General features: G+C 40.8%; 1 protein-coding gene and 1 pseudogene across 1 annotated transcript; both read right to left on the reverse strand.

The window, feature by feature from the left end:
- Nucleotides 1-4,919: 4,919 nt before the first annotated feature.
- Nucleotides 4,920-6,367, reverse strand: LOC128745205 (probable alpha-aspartyl dipeptidase). The gene is made up of 3 exons (XM_053842225.1): nucleotides 6,101-6,367; nucleotides 5,691-5,833; nucleotides 4,920-5,633 (listed from the first exon to the last, which is right to left on the reverse strand). The coding sequence occupies exons 2-3, from the start codon at nucleotides 5,807-5,809 to the stop codon at nucleotides 5,012-5,014; spliced, it is 741 nt and encodes a 246-aa protein (XP_053698200.1). The 5' UTR covers nucleotides 5,810-5,833; nucleotides 6,101-6,367; the 3' UTR covers nucleotides 4,920-5,011.
- A 1,711-nt stretch (nucleotides 6,368-8,078) lies between these two features.
- Nucleotides 8,079-10,224, reverse strand: LOC128746441 (ATP-dependent zinc metalloprotease YME1L-like; annotated as a pseudogene).
- Nucleotides 10,225-19,973: the final 9,749 nt, after the last annotated feature.

Genomic DNA, 19,973 nt, shown 5'->3' on the forward strand with positions numbered 1-19,973 from the left:
ACACAGGCTCATAGCGACTCTCTCAAAGCAAAGCCTGGGTGCTAATTCCGTTATCGAAATTTGACCTTCTGTTTTTTATACGACAGACTTCGCAACCAGCTGTTAGAATACAGGACAGTGCGGGGTCAGTGCTACGATCCTATTGACTCTAACAGCCTCTCCCAGCCGAGATTCAAACATGCGACGACTGGCTTATTAGACCAGCGTCTTACCTCGAGGCCAACTGGGAGGCTGTCGACTCTCTCGGTTTGGGTGAATAGGAAGCACGGGGATGTGAACTTTTACCTAACGCAGTTCCTGTCTGGTCATGGTTGCTTCAGGCAATACCTTTACCGGTTCGGGCACACCAGGTCGCCCTTCTGCCCGGAATGTGGGAACGTAGAAGAACAGCAGAGCAAGTGATTTTTGACTGTCCCAGATTTGCTGCATGGCGGGAGGCATTGCCGTCCAGTCTTAACGTTGGAAATATGTCGCAACGGGAGCTGTTGACAATTGTGTCAACGGAATCTTTTTCCGAAAACGTATTCTCCGACCGACGACAATAAAACAACGACTTCGGTTTTGGGAGAATATAATTTTCCTGCAGGATGACAAACGTAGCAATCATCATGCATATTATTAGTTCATATAATATAATAGATCTTGATTAAAATAGTAATTTGTAAGACTTACGTTTAGTTCCTTTTGTTTACCACTCGGCTTAGATTCGTAAGATAGTATTGTAAGAATGACAACGACGGTGTCCTATGTGTAAACGAATTAGTTTAGATTTGAAAAATAATAAGTTGCAACTATCCTCTCACCGTCTGTAGTATATACTGGTATTATTAACCTATTACTTTAGGTGAAACTGTGTGAAACCGGCTAACAATGTTTTAAATCTAGCAATAAGTTAGCTTTTAGGTTGTAACTTTAAGGAAATAATAATTTGCACTTGAGGCGAACGAAATTTTCTGCTATTGCCTAGTTTGTTTTGTTTTTCTACTGACCTGGCTCTGACGTATAGAGTAAGGAGGGGTAAAAGTGCGATGCGGGTAAAAGTGCGATTCAATGATGGATGGATGGATGGATGGATGACTACTTTGACAGCTTGAATCTAACGTAAACTTTGGTTGCTTACGAAGCATAGTTGATGAGTTATGTACAAATGTTATTTTAGGGCGGCTTTGATGTAATTTTTCGTTATACGGCAAATACGATATCAACAAGAGGATATTACTTGTTGAATATTTGTAGCAGCGTTTTACGTCACTCACATATCTGTTTTGAAAATACGGCGAAAATAAGGCTTATACAAATTTGAAAAAAAGTTTATGTCACCCCCCCTTCAAAAATTTTCGAAATTTGAAGGGGCAAAAAAATAAATTGCAATAATGTTGCATTCTTTAATGGTAAGCAGATTTTTACAATTCAACGAGTTTACATCTCTAAATTACCCAATTCGTGCAAAGTTGAAGTAATTATCCCGTTAGTCTCGATCAACTATCCTACACCATCTTAGCTTTCTGATTCCTGCTACAGGTCACAGCCGACTATTGTGCTTAACCTTTAAGTTCCGACGTCGAAAATTGGGGTGCTTGGAATTAGACTTTTGGCTCCATTTACTTTGAATTTTGTTCCATTTTAATTCAACTTGAAGCAAGAACCGAATTAGATTGAGGCATCAATCAACTAAACAATGTATTAGTGAAATTTGCTACCACTTTTGACGGAGATATTCCGAATTGCTGTGGGATTATATTTTGCTGTCATAGGTAGTAGATAAGATTAAAATAAAAATACAACAAATTACACACTCCGGAACATCAGCTTTCGGTGCTTTCGGGGTTCCAAATTGATCGTTTTATTCCATATTGTCCAAGTACCTAGCCTAAATTTGGAAGTAATGGACGAAAAACTTATAGATAACATTTTTTACCATGCATTGAACGCATGCAGAAAGGATGTCACTGAACTGTTCGAAACTTTTTTGACTATTGTCATGTTGTGATTATCATTCGGATCAACGGTGGCCCCGACCATTACATCAAATCAAGTCATGTTAAGTTATATTGCTTTTTTATTGAGCTTTATCTGCTTCTGCTTTAAAAATTGAGTTTTAGTATGGAAATGTACGAAAGTGGAATTAAATTGGAATAACACTTTCATTGCTAGGCAGTCGAAACAGTCTGATCTTATAACAGGACATTGTCCAAACCGCTATCATCTGAAGCTTATGGGGAAACTGCAAGGTGATATATGTCGATTCTGTGGCACAAAAAAATAGACTAGGAACATCTGTTATGCCGATGTCCGGCATTTTTCAATTAAAGTTCATGGTTCTTCGACAGAGGGCTGTTAGAAGCCCTGATATTTGGAAAACAACTTCCAGTGCAGTACTGCACTTCATCCGAAGTGCACCACCAGACTGGACAAATGCTATTAGCTAAAAAATGGCAATCGCTTCTGATAGTGGTGCGTTTGCATCCTTAATATATCAAAGATAAACACGTTATTGTTGAGAACCAGCATCAGCTGAGGAATGGGCTGATATTCATATGACTAAAAGGTTGTCCAAGAAACAAGTGGTTTCAAACGTGAATGGTGTGAGAGATTTTTTTCTTAAAAAATGTCGGTAGCATAGCACATGCGTTCCAAGTAAAAAAGTTGAAGGGACCTAAATTGCCAATTTTTCGAGAAGATTAGATTCCGATACTATTTCGTGGTTACAGAGTTCTGAACTGGTAAGTGAAACAGATTTGGACTATTATCCAAATCCGAGTGACATACAAGTAAAAAGCAATATTCAAATGAAGGTTAACGGGAAATTAGCAGTCATCAACTTTTCGTCGGAAAGCCCAATTTTTTAAGCAGTTTTTGAGCCCAAAAACGGAATTTTGTTCGTAAAATTGTAAATACTGCATTCTTCTTGCGAATCTAAACACTTCAAATATATTTTTATGAACAGAATTTTTGTTTCAAACAAAAAAAAATGCTTTTGAAACTGGCAGAATCGATGACGACTAATTTCACCCTAAGTTACACGTTTATGGCTCACTAAGGTGATCCTGTAGCACTCCACTATTTTCAAATTGATTCATCTCTGCCAAAATACTTACTTTATGTGCTTGGATCAAAAAATTTTGAAAGTTGTTTTGGTTTGAACTAAAATTTAAGTACTGTACGACTTTTTTGTATTAAACTTTAATTAATATGGAAAAATAAACACTGGTTTCTTCTCCTTTGTTTAGTTATTGAAGGTTTGATGTTATTATTTTTTTCTTGCCCCCCCCCCTTGAACAATATTTCAAGACCAGGACATAAACTTTTTTCCAAATTTGTATAAGCCTAATTTACAAAATATATTTCGCTTTTTCGTAATTTAATCTAACCCCGTCAAGCGCCTAGTGGGGTAAAAGTTCGATTCACGGACGGGGCAAAAGTACGATTTATGGACGAGGCAAAAATGTATAGCTAATTATATACAGCTTTAGGCACTATATTACAGATACTAGACATGAAAAATCTGCAGAAAACTGTGTGCTCTACAGATGTTGGCCGAAGAAAAACAATGTGTTTCCGCTGATGAAACAAGAAACAAACGTTTGGAAAAGTTTCGATCTAACGGAGGCTGCAATACACCAGCGCAAAATAGAAAAGGTGCAAATTGAGAATATTCATTACCTTAACATAACCCAGATTGAATATGGTTTTGTTAACTACTGTTGGGCTAATTTCGTGGATTCTAGCTTCGTACTTTTGCCCCGCGGTATTCGCACTTTTGCCCCGCTAGTGGGGTAAAAGTGCGAATCTGCACTTGATCAGAAGAAAGAAGAATTTACTTTGCAAAACACTATTACCGCAGATGGTTTATAGTTGAATGTGAAGACATTGAGTTACTGCATCACTATAAAATATATTATGTTGTTGTCCCTCTTTATATCTCACGAAAATCGATGACAACTTCAAACATCGCACTTATGCCCCGCCCTACTCTATGTCACCGTTCAAAGTAAACTACATAAGGTAGGTGCGTTCATGGCAACTGTGGCCAACAGGAGCATTTAGAATGCCGTTTATAGCGCAATCGCATGCATCATGTCTGATCTGCAGCGTAGGTGGAGAGCGGAACAGCGAGCCAGCATCATCAGTTAAGTTATTTTGGATGAAAGGTGGCCTAGGGAACAAACCTCTCTGAGCCACATATGACGCCCCAAAGCAACGCTATCCGGGGCGCGGTAAAACCCTAGACTGGATTCATGGGGATGGGACTTATCCCTAAATAGTCCCAATACTCAGATCTGTCGTTGTTGAGATAGGCATAGCATAGAAACCCTGCGAGGGTGGCTGTGACGGGGTGCACGTTATGACTGTCGGCACCTTCTAATCGGTAAACGTCTCGATGGGTACTGCGAGCTAGCTGCGCAAATGACCAGCAACGTTAGCCTGCGTTGATAACTGCAAAGTAAGATATGCCGTAGCTGTTCACGCTGTTCAGTAGTTAATATGAACGTCATTCCGCTTGCGGAGCTTGATCTTGTTTTTATATTCGTCAGAATTCTGACTGTGGGTGGACTGTGGGACTGATTGTGCGAAGTTATCAAACCGGTTTCGTAGACGGGCGATCAACAAAGTCCCAAATCGTTGTGCTGCGGCAGATCCTCAGAAATTGTCGCGAATACCAGGTCGATCGCACCACCTTTTCATGGATTTCGAACGAGTTTATGTTTCGTTTGAAACTGACATTTCGTTCGAAAAAACAGCGGTTCGAACGAAAGATCTTCATATGAAGAAACAACTCGAACGAAATATTCGCCAAGTCGATCGAAATATTTCAACGCGTTCGAAATACAGAATATGGGTAGTAGCACCAAGGCTTTGCTTTTTTACGTTCCACATAAATTTTAAAATTCTCGTGAAAAACTTTGTAAATTCTCGTCAAAATAGATGGCGGGTAACACTTTTGATAACATAATTTACCTTTTATTACATTCAGCTAGACCTTTTATAAGGAAAAATCATCAACTCGCAATCACTCCTTCAACAGAAAGCTCAAATCCGTCCCACTCTCAAACTCTTCTGGCTCACGACCACGGCGAAACAGTCGCGCCGACTTCTGTCCCAGTAGCGTCGCACGTTCGCCATCAACCAGCAGCGTAGAGCCCTCGCGCAGGCCCAGCACCGATGCATCGTTCAGCTCATGAAACTGCGCGATCCGTTCCTCTCGGGTTTCTCCCTTATGCGTACCACCAACCTCCGGATCCAGATAGTGCGGATTAATGTTGAACGGCACCAGGTTCAGTGCGTCGAAGCTTGGCGGACAAACGATTGGCATGTCGTTGGTCGTCTGAATGCTACGGGTGGCCACGTTCGTACCGGCCGAACTGCCAACGTACGGAACGGATTGGTTCAGCACCCGATCGTGAATAGCCTGCACCAGGTGGCGTTCGTAGAGAGACTTCAACAGTAGAAATGTGTTACCTCCCCCAATGTAAATTGCTTGGGCTTCTTTTACGGCCTGCACTGGGTCGGACTTCCGGTGGATGCCTTCGCAAGCGAAGCCCCAACGTTGCAGTACGGTAGCGACCTTTTCCGTGTAGCTGTCGTGGTTCGTCAGGGCGTACGGAACGAACAAAACCTTCTGAACGTTGTTCCTGTTATAAGAACTTGTTCCATTATAAGTGGAATCAGTACAGAATCGTGCTACTCACTTTTTAAAGAATGCGCTCATATCATTTTCGGCATGCTGTAAATATTCATAGCCGTGGACGGTGGATGAAGACATGAGAAAAAGTTGTCGTTTAGCACCCATCTTGAGCAGGGAACTCATGGAACCACCAGTGTTTTCCAAGAACTGAAAAGATACCAACAGAAGTGCAAACGATAAGACTTTCATCCTAAAGCTTCGTCAGTCCACTAGTCCAGCTCCAAAACGAAACTAAGACGCGGAATTACGTGAATTGTGCAGTGAACTGCAGCTCCTAAATTCAATGATGGACCAGCAGAACTGCTTTCGTTCAATTGCTGACTTGAATCGTACAGGCAAGATTATACACACCCTACAGCAAGTTCAAGATCAAGGTCTGAGATGCTAATTCATTGGCTAACTGGATATACTCACCGGTCAAAGCACCGAGAACCAACTACCCGAACAATCGACGCAATCACCTCATTCAGTTCTGCCTTCAGACTATTAGTGACGGATTGAGCAATCAGCAATGCTTCAAGCAACAGCTGATAAGATATGTCTCGGTATTCTACCTAGGGCTGTCCTCCTAAGTGAATAATGAATTAAGACAAATAATTGACAATCTTGACCGGACCGCAGATCCAGGAGGATTCCACAAAGACGATAAGAATGTTTCACTCGTTTCACTACGAGATAAAGGCAAGTGATGGGTGGCAATGGTGGCAACGGTGAACTTGCAGTTTGCAGTTTGCCTTTGCAATACAAATTTATTTGATTATTTTTTGTTCATCAGTTCCCGAAGTGAACTGACAGCATCTTGTTTTGCTGTTATTATTGCCAGCACGTTCTTGCTAGAGTGACTATACAGAGTGGCGACAATGTCAAAATTGGAATGATAATTATCTGTCAGTGTCATTCCAATCGAGCAGACGACCCTATCCAACGCGCATACAGGAAAGAGAAAGAAAAACCTTGGAAAAACCGCATTGCATACATTTGGGATGACTTGTCGCCACTCTGTATATAGTCACTCTAGTTCTTACATGTTTTTTGAGATGTGATATGTGAAGCGCAACCAGTTTTTAGAAAAATGCAAATACATGAGGTTCTTATTCGCTTTATACAAATTTATGCTTAAACATGTTTATAACTGAGTAGATTTCTAAAATGAGAGTTATTGGGCGCGGATTCCAGCGGACCATTAAATAGTTTTTCCTTGCTATTTTCCCGATTTTCCAGAAGCTATACAGGATTTATGATTGAGTTTAGTATAGTTTTATGCAACTTTCAAAATATCTGGCATCTCTGCATAAATTTTGCCACTCTGCTACACTGAAACCAAAACGCACGTTGCTATAAAGTGTTTTGCACATGAATCCGCCCTACTAGCCGAACCACATGGAATTTATGTGCAAAACACTTCGTTTTTGTTCATCGTGCACTACTTCATTTTCAATAGCAAAACACTTTCGATCAACGTACTCGTCGCATAGACATGAAGTGTTGGACATCATGAATCTTGAATGAATTTTTGTTGAAAGTTAGATGTTTTGCATTTGAGTTTAAATAAGAATCATACGATGTTCTAACGTGCTTTCACATAGAAATGAAGTGTTGACATCATGAATCTTGAATGGATTTTTGTTAGATGTTAAAGGTTTTGCATTTGAGTTTGAAATAAGAATCATACGATATTCAATCGGATTCCTATGATGTAATTAGTCCACATTAAAAATTCGACAGCAACTTTTCAAAAAGGCCAATCTGCAAAATGTGAACAAACCAAGTAAGGGTTTTCTTTTCCTATGCTAGTCCAGCAGAAAATAACCCTCACTCGTTTTGTTTACATTTTACAGATTGGCCCTTTTGAAAAGTTGGTGCCATGGTTTTGAAAAGTTATATACGTCATGGTTGCTTTATTATCGAAAGAAGAAATAAATTTATAACAGTGCAGCTGCAGCGACAGATTTGGTTTTATAAATAATTATAGATGTACCTCACAGTTTGCTGGTTTGAATAAGCAAGTATGCTACTTATAACTAAACATTTGTCGTGGACGCCACCTACAGATACAAACTTCAACGTTCATTACTTACTCGTACTCATTACATAGACTTCATTACCTAAAGGCTAAAAGTACAATTTTTACAACGATGCAAGTTTGTTTTCATCCTAGTCGGCAAATTAGTGTATATGTTTTTACTCAACAGTTTATAAACGATTTCGTTATAATCCTTTAATAGATTTTTTGCTTTGCTGCTTATCGGAAGCAGGAAGCGTGGATTAAATTATACACTAACTTTACAATGTTAGCTGATTTATCAGCCATTAGTACGCTAAGTATGCCAGAGTGATAGTTTATACACAATCACAATAAGATTTAACCCTTATTTTTGCATTTTATTTTTGTTCAACCGGCTCGTTCAAACCGGAGAATTGCTTTGATGTCCTCGACGTCGAGTGTTTCGTACTTAAGCAGATTTACCCGTTCATAGCTATCGTTAAGAATTTTCTCTATCTCAACATCCACGCTTTCTATTGTCGATGGCGAGAGCATATCCGATGGTGCACCGAATCCCTTCGACGATTCGATCGTACGCAAACCTACCTTATCGGACATGCCACGTTCGCGTACCGTGTGCGATGCAATGGATGTCGCCTGTTTCAGATCACTGCTTGCTCCTGTTAGTAATGTCATCAGAATAAATGGTTAGGAATGTTGTATTGTAGTGATAATGCAAAAATACGTACCTGAAGTAATTTTGTCTGCTCCGAAAATCAATTCCTCTGTTGCTCTGCCACCCATCATGGTTGGCTCATAGCCAGTAGTTGTGGTTGGGTGACATGATAACGTTCTTTTTCCGGGATGTACGTAGTATGCCCTAGCGCGTGGCGTGAAGAGGATGTGATTCCTGAAATTAAATTTTTCGAAAAGTTACTACCTCTTGTAAACGCGTGTTCATTAGATGATTGATACCTTCTACTATAGGCCACTATAGCATGTTCGCCTTCACGATATGCCGTGAAGCTTCTTCGTCTGGTAAACGAGATTTACGTTCCGGATACATAAGTACCTTATCTCTTGCATTTTACAAATGCTTCATAAAAACAACCATCGATGGCAGCTCTGAAAAATTAACCACTTGTCAAAAAATCAATAAATACAAGCTAGTACTTACCGTAGTGCAACTTGATCAACCATATTTTCAATATCGGCCCCGGTGAAGCCCGTCGTTCCTCTCGCCAGTTGGACTATGTTAATTTCCTTGCTCAAAATTTTACTCAGATAGTAGGTGAGAATTTCCTTTCGACCAATATAGTCCGGGGTAGGCACAACCACTTCAACATCAAACCGGCCCGGTCTTAGCAAATCCTGATCCAGATCATCCCGCCGATTGGTTGCACCCAGCACGAAAATCCCTCCGATTCCGATTTCCAATAGCAATTGATTGACGGTTTGGTTTGCGTACGGATGCAACACTGAGTTAGTTCGCCGACAGAATCGATTTCATCAATGAAAATAACGCAAAGTGTGCGTTCCTTCGCTGCTTCTGTATTTTAAATTAAACGAAAGAACTAATATTTTCGAATCATTCACATGCAACAAAAGCCTTACTGAATGAATCTCGCACTCGTGTGGCCCCCTGACCGACCAGTACCTCATCGAATTCGGGCCCAGCAGCGTGGAAAAATGTAACGCCCGCTTCACCGGCCACTGCCCTAGCTAGCAGTGTTTTGCCGGTACCGGGTGGCCCCACCAGCAGTACGGCCTTCGGTAGCTTTCCGCCAAAGTTGCTGAATTTATCCGGATTCTTAAGAAACTCAATTACCTCCTTCAGCTCCTGTTTTGTTTCGTCGCAACCCTTGACATCCTCGAAGGTAACCGAGATATATTCGGTATCCACCTCGATCTGGTTACCGAATTGTATTCTACTAAAAAGGGTAAAAGCGTTTGCCAAAAATTGACATCACCGGTTCAGCATTGAACGAACAAAAAAAGTATCAAAATAATTTGAACCTGCTTAGCGAAGCGTCGCAGATAGCAGACCTGAAGACAGACTCGTTGGTCGAGACAAACAATTTGATGAAAGTTCCGATGAACACGACGATGATAAGCAGCTGCTGGAGAACTTTGATATCGCATTGCTTTTCTTCCCGACCGATTGACGTGATTCGGGTGTGTGGCAGTTAGATAATCTTCAGCGAAAGCAAACTTCAAGCGTTGATCCTCCGCTATCGACGGATTGTTAACCTCGCTTGAAAGCTTATTGAATGGTTCAGTATACTGCTGAGGGCTGATGGCTTGAGTATTAAACGGAACGGGCTGATATTTATGGGAGATTTGCGGTGCAACCGGAGTAGCTAAAAAAAGAACATAAATTGAGTTTCTTTCATTATGGATATTATACCACATGCTTTCACCTATTGTATCCTTCACATGTGAACAAGCCAGGATTCCTTTTCTGCTCGGCACTGCACTGATCAGTCTCCTCGTTGTAGCAGCAGTGACATGACACTTGCTGAGCCAGCAAACCACGGATTAATATTTGAACCATCTGTCCATTGAAGAAAACGGTTTCCGTTTGCTGGCCGGCTCCCCTCCCACGACGAGCCTTAGGTGAGAGCTGAAAACTCCATGACATGTCATCGCGGAGGCTTGCCACAATTTAATTGCTGAAGTGCTCGAGCAAACTGCGCTCAACCCGACGAGGCAATTTCAATTTGAACAGACTGGCGCGTCTGGTTTCGCATTGCTTGACGCAGTTAATGGCTGGTCCACCGACTATCGAAAGCTATCGACGTAGAACTGAAAAAGTGATACTCGAGGTACGAAATGTTACTGCGCCAAGAAGGCAGTATCCTTTCCATGCTTGGTAGACGGATGATTTTATGCTGCTTTCTGAAAGCGATATTTGGTGATGTGTATTTACTGTTAACATGTTACACTCGGTTTCTACAACTTACGTTATAAACCAGATAATGGTAGCGACCGAATATTATTTAATAAGTATTTAAAGGATTAAAATAGCGCGATTAGAAGTGCCTGTTTTAGTTTTACGTTCCTAAACAAGCCGGTTTTCTGTGCTTCACATTCAAACAGCAAAATTTACCTCGACCGAGCATGGTCAGCGAAATATCACGTGGTTTCCGCAAAGACTGCTCATATTCTCGAACGAATTATCTAATACGAATCAACGGATTTTAACTGCTTCTGCACTGCACGGTACACTGTACTGTTTTTCTGACAACCGACGGGTCAATTCGGTCAATTCAGCAAAATCCGCGTTGCCCCGGAGGATTGGCGTGAACCGTGAACTGAAACGATTGTTCGCTATCGCCAACGCCATTTCACTATCGTCAATATAAACGTCACTTGACATTAAAAAACAAAACAAATGGATCGAAAGTGTTTCACACTTGCACATCACTGTACAAAACCAGTGGGGTGAATTCAAATGAATTTCACTTCAAAGTGATGTTAAAAAAATATGTAACGAAAATGCTTCTCGTTGATTCGTGGATTATGTGCAGGATCACTTGAAGTGAAAGGGAATTATTTCAGAATCTGATTAGAAACGTTCTTGGAATCATGGTGCAGTGCTATTTCAGGCTGTGAACCATTTCGCGAAATTTTTAACTTTTTGGTTAAAATTTGACAGTTCGATGGTTATTTCTCCTTGAGTGGTTAAAATCAGTTCAGAATGTGAACCATTTCATATTTGACGGATTGATAGTTTTTTTGCTCAATGAGAGCATATAAGGTGAGGATGAAAATATTGTTTATTCTGTCCGAGTTAAAATCGGAGGAATTTTTGATGTTCATTTGCTTTTATTTGATAGATAAAATTCATCTCATTTTAACCCGGGTTGTTTGAATAAATTTATAATGCGATAAGCATCCATACTAATGTAAAAAAAAACTAACGAAAAATCAGTGAAACTTGTCGAAGCTCTCTTCCTCACCTGTGCATATCTCATTGGCTCTCAGAACTTGGTTAAAACTAACCATGCTCCCGAGCAGGGTTATTTTCGGAAAACCATCGAACTGTCAAATTTTAACCAAAATGTTAAAAATTTCGCGAAATGGTTCACAGCCTCAAAATCCATATGCCGAAACACTTTAATAGAACGTGCATTTTAGTTTCAGTGTATAAAACGAGGGGCTCAGAGAACAGATTAACAGGTAATCCAGGTACCGTGTACCCCCGCTGGAATGACCTTCCATAATCTGAACATTTGAAGATAGAAGGGCGAATGTCGCAAGCGTAAACAAACCGAGTGAGGGTTGATTTCCCTATGTTGGTCCAGCAAAAAGTAACTCTCACCCGGTTTGTTACATTTGCGACATTCGCCCTCTTGTTAATTCTGTCTAGATTTTTAATCTGAACCCCGTTGGTACACGGTAAAAAATTATCACGTCCATCTTAAGTGTTCTTGCACACTTAAAATCTAAATTTGCATTCGGCAAAATGAAATGCCGAATTTGCACGGTTATTTTGTATTTTACCGAAAAATTTGGCGAAAAACTAGAACTGCGTACATTCGTCATATACGTTTGCCGAAATTTTCGTCAAGTATAATGATTGCAGAAATTTCGGCATTTTAGTTTGCTGTGTATATCTTTTAAATTGCGATATACCGAACTAGGCACTGGTTTTGCCGAAATCCAGTTAGATTATATATTCGTTGCCGATTTTTCGGCTAGTAGTCTAAACAGCCATTTTGATTTGAGGTTTGTGGAGAAACGCTGCAGTAAAATTTACAACGTGCAAGTGGAACTCATTTTGAATTTAAAGGAGGAAACCCAGAAGCGGATATGGAAGAGATCAATGATGCCCTCGCTGAAGTGGGCGTAAGGATAGTAGAAATATTGCGTAAGTATATAAATGATTGAAATGATTGATGTTTTCCTAGGTAAATAAGAGTGCTTTCATTGCCACCAACAAGTACAGGGGTACGTTGATGAGCTGCAGGAACATATAAAAATCCATATCAAACAGAACCACTTTACTCAGAACCTTGTATTTTACGATTGTATGGTTCGCAAATGTAAAGCACGTTATAATCATTTTGCGTCACTGAAGAGACATATCCAGCTAGTGCATCCGAACCCAGCGTATGTAATGAAAAAAGTAATTCCGAAAGAATTAGAAACTGATGTTTCTCCGCCAAGTGACCTATATGAGTTCCCGGTAGAGTATGCTCATTCATCTGATTTCAACAGACAAAGACCTGAGCCAAACATTAGTTCTGGAGAGAATGATTTAGATTGTGGTCCTACTATAGATCAGATAAAATATTCAATATCAATAGCAATCTGTCGTTTGGCGAAAGATGTATCTCTTCCACAAACTAAAATAACCGAACTAATTCACTTATGTGAAATGGTTGTGAAATTAATATCAGAGTTTTTCCAAAACAAGGTTAAAACTTTTCTGAAATCAAATAATGTCGATGAAACAACAGAAGAAGCATTCAACTTTCTAAGTGCTCTGGATATGCCTATGTCCAATTTGTTTAAAGATATTTGTACGCGTCAGAAACAGTCTCGTTTTTTAAAACAACTAGCTGTAGAAATACCACAGCCTAGGGAAATGATGTTTGCAACCCGTAGGGATATCCGGCATGTAAACGGAATACCCACGACAGTGGCAGTTAACGAAACATATATGTATCTTCCTATAATTGAAACACTAAAATTTGTCCTTCGAAATGAAGCAACACGAAAACTTATTCATAATAAAAAAGCATATTCACAAGAAACACCAGGCGTTAAGGAATATTCTTCTTTTCGGTCTGGCACGACTTTTCAAAATAGTGAATATTTTAAAACATTTCCCGACGCCATCCGCCTAAGTATTTATCAGGACGATGTTGAAGTTGGTAATCCCCTGAGCTCTCGTGCAGGAATAAACAATCTCGGCATCGAATTTGTTGGTAACTACCAGATAATCTTTCTGTGCATAGGCTCGAAACTTCTTATCGCAGTGTCGGCTCTGCCTGGTAATCTTCACTCCATTTTGAACCATGGTTTCCCACGTCTTACTGTCGATAATGTTTGAGTCTACTCCTGAGTCAATCTGCATCTCTATCAAGACTCCTCCAACTCTCGCCCAAACTAATTCTTCGCAATCACTTCCACATGAAACCATTTCTACTAATTCAACATTTTCTCATTGGCGTAACTAGGGGGGGGCTAGGGGGGGCTAAGCCCCCCCTAGAAGACATTTAGCCCCCCCTAGAAAAATTAAGCTGGACTTTTAAATTTAAGAAAAAACTATAGTTAGATAACTTTACATGATAAAAACTTGAGAGTAATTTTTATATGCATCACAACTTAAAGTTCCTATGCATCAATGTACATTTAATTTTAATATGCCAAGGAAATAAAATGGTCGAAAAAATGCCGGGGGCTATAGCCCCCCCTAGAAATGAGCGCTAGTTCCGCCAATGCATTTTCTCCCATGTCTGTATCATCATCAATAGCATGAAGGCGCCGAGCTGGAGCCGTCTTTTTTATTTCGAAATTGTACACTAACCGAGCTTGAAGGAAACGCCTGACTAAAACTCCGTTTTCTGGACTGCAAGGAGCTAGTTTCAAAACTTTCTTTGGTTCGCGAAAAACATACTGCTCGATAGTGTCCCCGCTTACCGCATTTCGAACACGTTTTATTCCACGCGGGACACGCTTGGTTTGATTCATGCATACGGCCACAGTATTTGCAAATCGCTTGCACGCGTTGTACCACATCTGTACCGGATTGTTGCAGGTTTGTCTTGTCTCGACATCTGATCACTTGCTGAACGAGTCGCCACGTACGCATTAGTTTGTTTTATCACCTCGTCTAATGTCAAAACTGATAACTGTAGTAACTTTTCACGTAACTGTGTCGGAACAAACTGCAACATTTTGTCTATGACAGCAATACCAGAGCTTTCCGATTGCGTCTTCCCGAAATTGCATGTGTTTGCATGCATCTGCACGCGCATCAAGAATTTTTCTAATGATTCTTCTGGTTCCGGCGTCGTAGCCCAGAAAAGATACCGCTCATGTGCCTCATGACGTTGTGGTGCAAAATAAATATCGAGCTTATCGATAGCAACCTGATAAGCATCAACTTCTTTATCTTTATCTTCGGCTACATCCGCTCCCGGAATGCTGAAGAAAATCTTTTGAAGCTCGAACCCGCCATAGGCTAGGAGCAGGTCTTTCTTTTCAGAGCTTTCCTTAATCTTGGATGCTCGCAAACAGATCTCATATCCACGCTTCCATGTGTTCCACTTGTTCCGCCTTTCATTGAGTGGAACACCCACGCAAGTAAACGTTGGCAGGTTCACAAAAGCTTTATTCTGGTCCATCCTTAAATGAACATTTTGTAAACAACAAATAATCTAAAATAAAATACAAGACCAACTACCTGTCTGGTTTTTATTCGGTTTTAACAACTTCCGAGTTGCGTAAACACAATCATTCCTCCTGCTTCGAGTCGCAAAGCTCCTGCTCACAAGTCGCAGATCAAGGCTTACGAGCCTTAGCAATATTACCCTGCTCCGTGTCGCAAATCCAGGCAGAAATACTTTGCCTTAACGCAAAACCATAACCTGCTTTCTCGCGCAGTATCATAAAACAACCTGCTTTCTAGCGCAGTAGCATAAAAACATAACCTGCTTTCTTGCGCAGTAGCTCGGGAAACGAACAGCACTGCGTTCGTCTCTATACTCTTGACTGTAGCTATCAGTCAACTTCTGGGAATGATTTTTTTATTTATTTCGTTTCCCAGCATTTATATCATAGATACATACCTTCACCGTGTTTGAAGTCAGCAAATGTATTAATAGAACGTTGATTCAAGCCTAAATCTACTGAAAAATCCGTCCTCGTCACCAATTTGTGGTAGATCAAATAGAAAACGCTGTTTCCAGTTCCGAAGTACAGTTTATTATATCTCTGTTGTTGATGTCAAAGTACATAGTATATAAAGGTAATGCATGAAATATATATATGGAAAACGGTCACAGATAAGGCAAAGATGTATCACCACAGTTTGTATGAGGAATCGTTCAAACGAACGGGGGTCCACTGTACAAGATAAAATCATTACAATTTCTTTTCAGGGGCGAGTGGTTCGACGTGTGGAAGGATCGAAAAAATATTGAACAATCGACAGCGACATAGTGAAAATATAGTGGACACATCTCAGCATTTTGTGAAATTCATTACCCAAACCCAAAATTTTTATTTTTTTTTGTGATGGTTTGCTGAGGCTCAAGAGCGTATGCTGGCAAGCGAGAAAAGGGATGGGAAGGGAGCTATTGGGTACCATACAGACTGCCATAAATGTACTCTGACAACCTTGTCGTTAACGAGATAAAATTAACACATCTTCATCAACATTTTGCTTGGGGCAAGTAAAGTCGCAGGATAGCTACGGTGTCCGAAGTTTGAATCCAGATAATGGTACTGATGTTTGAATGGCCTTCTTCAAGTGAACTCGTTAATGCAGTTCATCCAAATCCATCGGTAGCTCCCGCTTCAACCAACAGCTTAACAATGTTTATGTGACCTTTCACTGATGCCAGATCCAGTGCTGTGGCTCCTTGTGAACTCACTGCGTTAACGTTGGTTGTTTTTGATAGTAGATATTCCGCAGTATCCGAATGGCCAAAGTGACATGAAAGCATCAATGCATTTCGTCCAAACTCACCCGTAGCATTGACGTTTGTTCCTGCTGCAGCCAGCAGTTTAATGCAGTCTAGGTGGCCTTTCACTGATGCCAAATGTAGCGCGGTGTATCCTTGTGAATCTACTGCATTAACGTTGGCAGTTTTTGATAGCAGATATTTCACAGCATCCGAATGGCCTACGTAAGATGAAATCATCAATGCATTTCGTCCAGAATTAATCGTAGCATCAACATTCGCTCCTGCTGCAACTAACAGTTCAATGCAGCCTAGGCTACCTTTCACTGATGCTAAATGTAGTGCAGTGTATCCTTGTAAATCCACTGCGTTAATATTAGTAGTTTTTGCTAGTAGATATTTCACTGCTCTCGGATGGCCATCGTAAGATGAAAGCATCAATGCGGTTCGTTCCAATTTACCAGTAGCATCAACGTTTGATCCTGCTGCAACTAACAGTTTAATGCTGTCCATGTGGCCTCTCTCTGATGCCAAATGTAGCGCGGTGTTTCCTTCCGCATCCACTGCGTTAATGTTGGCAGTTTTTGATAGTAGATATTCCACAGCATTCGAGTGACCAAAGTAAGATGAAAGCATCAATGAGTTTCTTCCCGATTCATTCGTAGCATCAACGTTCGCCCCTGCCGAAACCAACAGCTTAAGAATGTCCGTGTGGCCTGTCACTGATGCCAAATGCAGTGCTGTGGAATGTTGTAAATCCACTACGTTAACGTTGGCAGTTTTTGATAGAAGATATGCCACAGCATCCGAATGACCTTCGTAAGATGAAATCATTAAGGCATTTTGTCCTAAATCAATCGTAGTATCAACGTTCGCTCCTGCTGCAACCAGCAGTTTAATGCTGTCTATGTTGCCTCTCTCTGATGCCAGATGCAGTGCGGTGTATCCTTGCGAATCGACTGCGTTAACGTTGGCAGTCCTTGATAGTAGATATTCCACAGCATTCGAGTGACCAAAGTAGGATGAAAGCATCAATGCGTTTCGTCCAAATTTATCAGTAGCATCGATGGTTGCTCCTGCTGCAGTCAGCAGTTTAATGATATCTATGTGACCTTCCATTGTTGCCATATGAAGTGCGGTATCTCCTTGTGAATCCACCGCGTTAATGTTGGCAGTTTTTGATAGCAGATATTCCACAGCATTCGAGTGACTAAAATAGGATGAAATCATCAATGCATTTCGTCCTGATGCATTCGTAGCATCAACATTCGCTTCTGCCGAAACCAACAGCTTAAGAATGTCTGTGTGGCCTGTCACTGATGCCAAATGCAGTGCTGTTCTATCTTGTAAATCCACTGCGTTAATGTTGGCAGTTTTTGATAGTAGATATTCCACAGCATTCGAGTGACCAAAGTAGGATGAAAGCATCAATGCATTTCTTCCACTTTTATCCATAGCATCAACGTTCGCTCCTGCTGCAACCAACATTTTAATAATGTCTATGTGGTTTCTCAATGATGCCAAACGTAGAGCGGTGTTTCCTTCCGAATCGACTGCGTTAATGTTGGCAGTTTTCGACAGTAGATATTCTACAGCATCCGAATGGCCCAAGTAGGATGAAACCATCAATGGAATTTGTCCGAATCCATTCGTAGCATCGACGTTCGCTCCTGCTTCGAACAAATGTTTAATGCTGTCGATGCAGCCGTACTGTACGGCGTATTGCAATGCTGTCCACTCACCAAATGCAGCACCATCGATGCTTGCAGCTTTTGTCGCCAAAAATTTTACGATATTAGAATGACCATAATGTGATGCGATAATCAGCGCGGTCGTTCCGTTCTGATCTTTAGCATTAACATTTGTTCCTGCCTCGACGAAATGTTCGACCATTTCGATATGACCTCCTAACGCTGCAATGTGTAAAGCTGTAAGATTTTTGTTGTATACACTGTGGATGCTACAGTCGTAAACATCATTGGCATCCCATCGCTCGATTGCTTGCTCTAAATGTTCTACCAGATGTAGATAGTTCATTTTTACGGAAACACAAAACAGAAATTTACGGTCATCGGATATCAGATTTTCAAACACTAGACGTAAAGCGGAGCGATTTGCGCTGACCGGACTAATACATAAATTAACTATTCCAAGCAGTATTTCCATAGCATCGTACCATCTATGACGTACACTCAGACGAACTATAACCCTACAAATACGAAGTAAAGGTTCCGGTTTGGTTAGTTCTTTGGCAGCTTTTTGTTGTAGAAAGTGACAAACTTGCAATCTCTCATTACGCATGAACTCCTTCAGTATGTTATAGAGCACTGACGAATCCCTATGGTTTGCTTTTGTCCAAAGGTAGCCAACGAGAAAAAATTCAGCAAAGGTTTGATGAACAAACATTGGCTTGCCGTTTTTGATTCGATACACAATACCAGTTTTTTCACTGGAATCGGTTACCTTTGCTAGCAGTTCTTTGGCTTGCGATAGTTCTTCCGCTGTGACAATTTTTGCACATAGTTCTCCATCGAGCAATGCAACAGCTGCCAGTAGCTGATGGTCTCTAACCAAATTCGGTTCTATTCTTTTTAAACAGTTCTTCATGTTTACCGAGGCAAAGCTTATACCTTCCTTCTCTTGATTCAAAATCCGCTCGAATTTGATTCTGAAGAACGTCTCGTATAAATCGATCAAGTTCATTGCTTTAATTTTCATCTTCAGTTTTTCTGACAAATCTCCATCGGTTGATCCGCAAAATTCCTTACACAGATCGGCGAAAACCTCGGCAACCATCCTCAGTTGCAACGGAACTCCCAGAAACTTTGCCCCCTTGTCGTTGATGGACCGGGAAAACTGTGATAAAATTGCTTCACAAAATACAACCAAACGATCAGCGTTCAGTTCCTTCCCTACATGTCTGTTCCAATAATTTCGTAAAAATTTTTTTTGGTCATAATATTCAAATGGTTTCAACTTCAAGGCTAACGTACCTAATTCATCCTCCAACTTACACTGAAGATTCGGTCGAGTAGACAACCAGAGGCTCGCCATATTTTCCCGTTTAAGTGTCTTTAACAACAGCAACGCTTGTTCTTCATAGTCGGGACTGATCTCGTCATATCCATCCAGAAATATTACAAACTTTTTTTCATTCAGCAAGTGGTAGAATAACACTTTCTCCAGCAAACCGGGTCCGGTAACCGCTCCGTTCTCCGTTGGATGAAATCGCAAATTGTCGAACAAAAATGCTTTGATCATGTCGTTCGTCCGTTCGTCAGCCGTAGTCGCGCCAATTTCCCATCGAGAGAAATCTTCCGAATGTGGTTGCCAGCAAATATTCGCCACCCAATACGTTGGTTTTTTCGCCTTCACACGCTTCGCTAAAGCGCAAAACAATGTGGACTTGCCCATACCGGGTTCCGCAGCTAGCAGCATTGTCGAGCACAATTCGTTCTCGTTGGCCTCTGGTTGGTAGCTTAGTGTTGCACAGGAAATGTCACGTATTTTGTCTAATATACCGTGTGTTTTTTGCCAGATTAATTTTCCGTTAGAATTCTTCAACCAGTGTATGTTTCGATCTTCGAATCTTTCAATTAAGAGCTGAAACATTGCATCGCTATTGGAAGTCACCACAATGTCGCAGTTTTCCGAGAGTTCACTG

This window comes from Sabethes cyaneus, chromosome 1 (genome assembly GCF_943734655.1).
Source record: "Sabethes cyaneus chromosome 1, idSabCyanKW18_F2, whole genome shotgun sequence".
Classification (NCBI taxonomy): domain Eukaryota; kingdom Metazoa; phylum Arthropoda; class Insecta; order Diptera; family Culicidae; genus Sabethes; species Sabethes cyaneus.

What these genes read in the sequence shown, in the direction of transcription:
- LOC128745205 (XM_053842225.1), bottom strand. Translation starts at nt 5,809, where the DNA reads ATGAGTTCCCTGCTCAAGATGGGTGCTAAACGACAACTTTTTCTCATG. An exon ending in ATGAGCGCATTCTTTAAAAA is followed by an intron (nt 5,634 to 5,690) that starts GTGAGTAGCACG and finishes TTCTTATAACAG; the next exon opens with GAACAACGTTCAGAAGGTTT.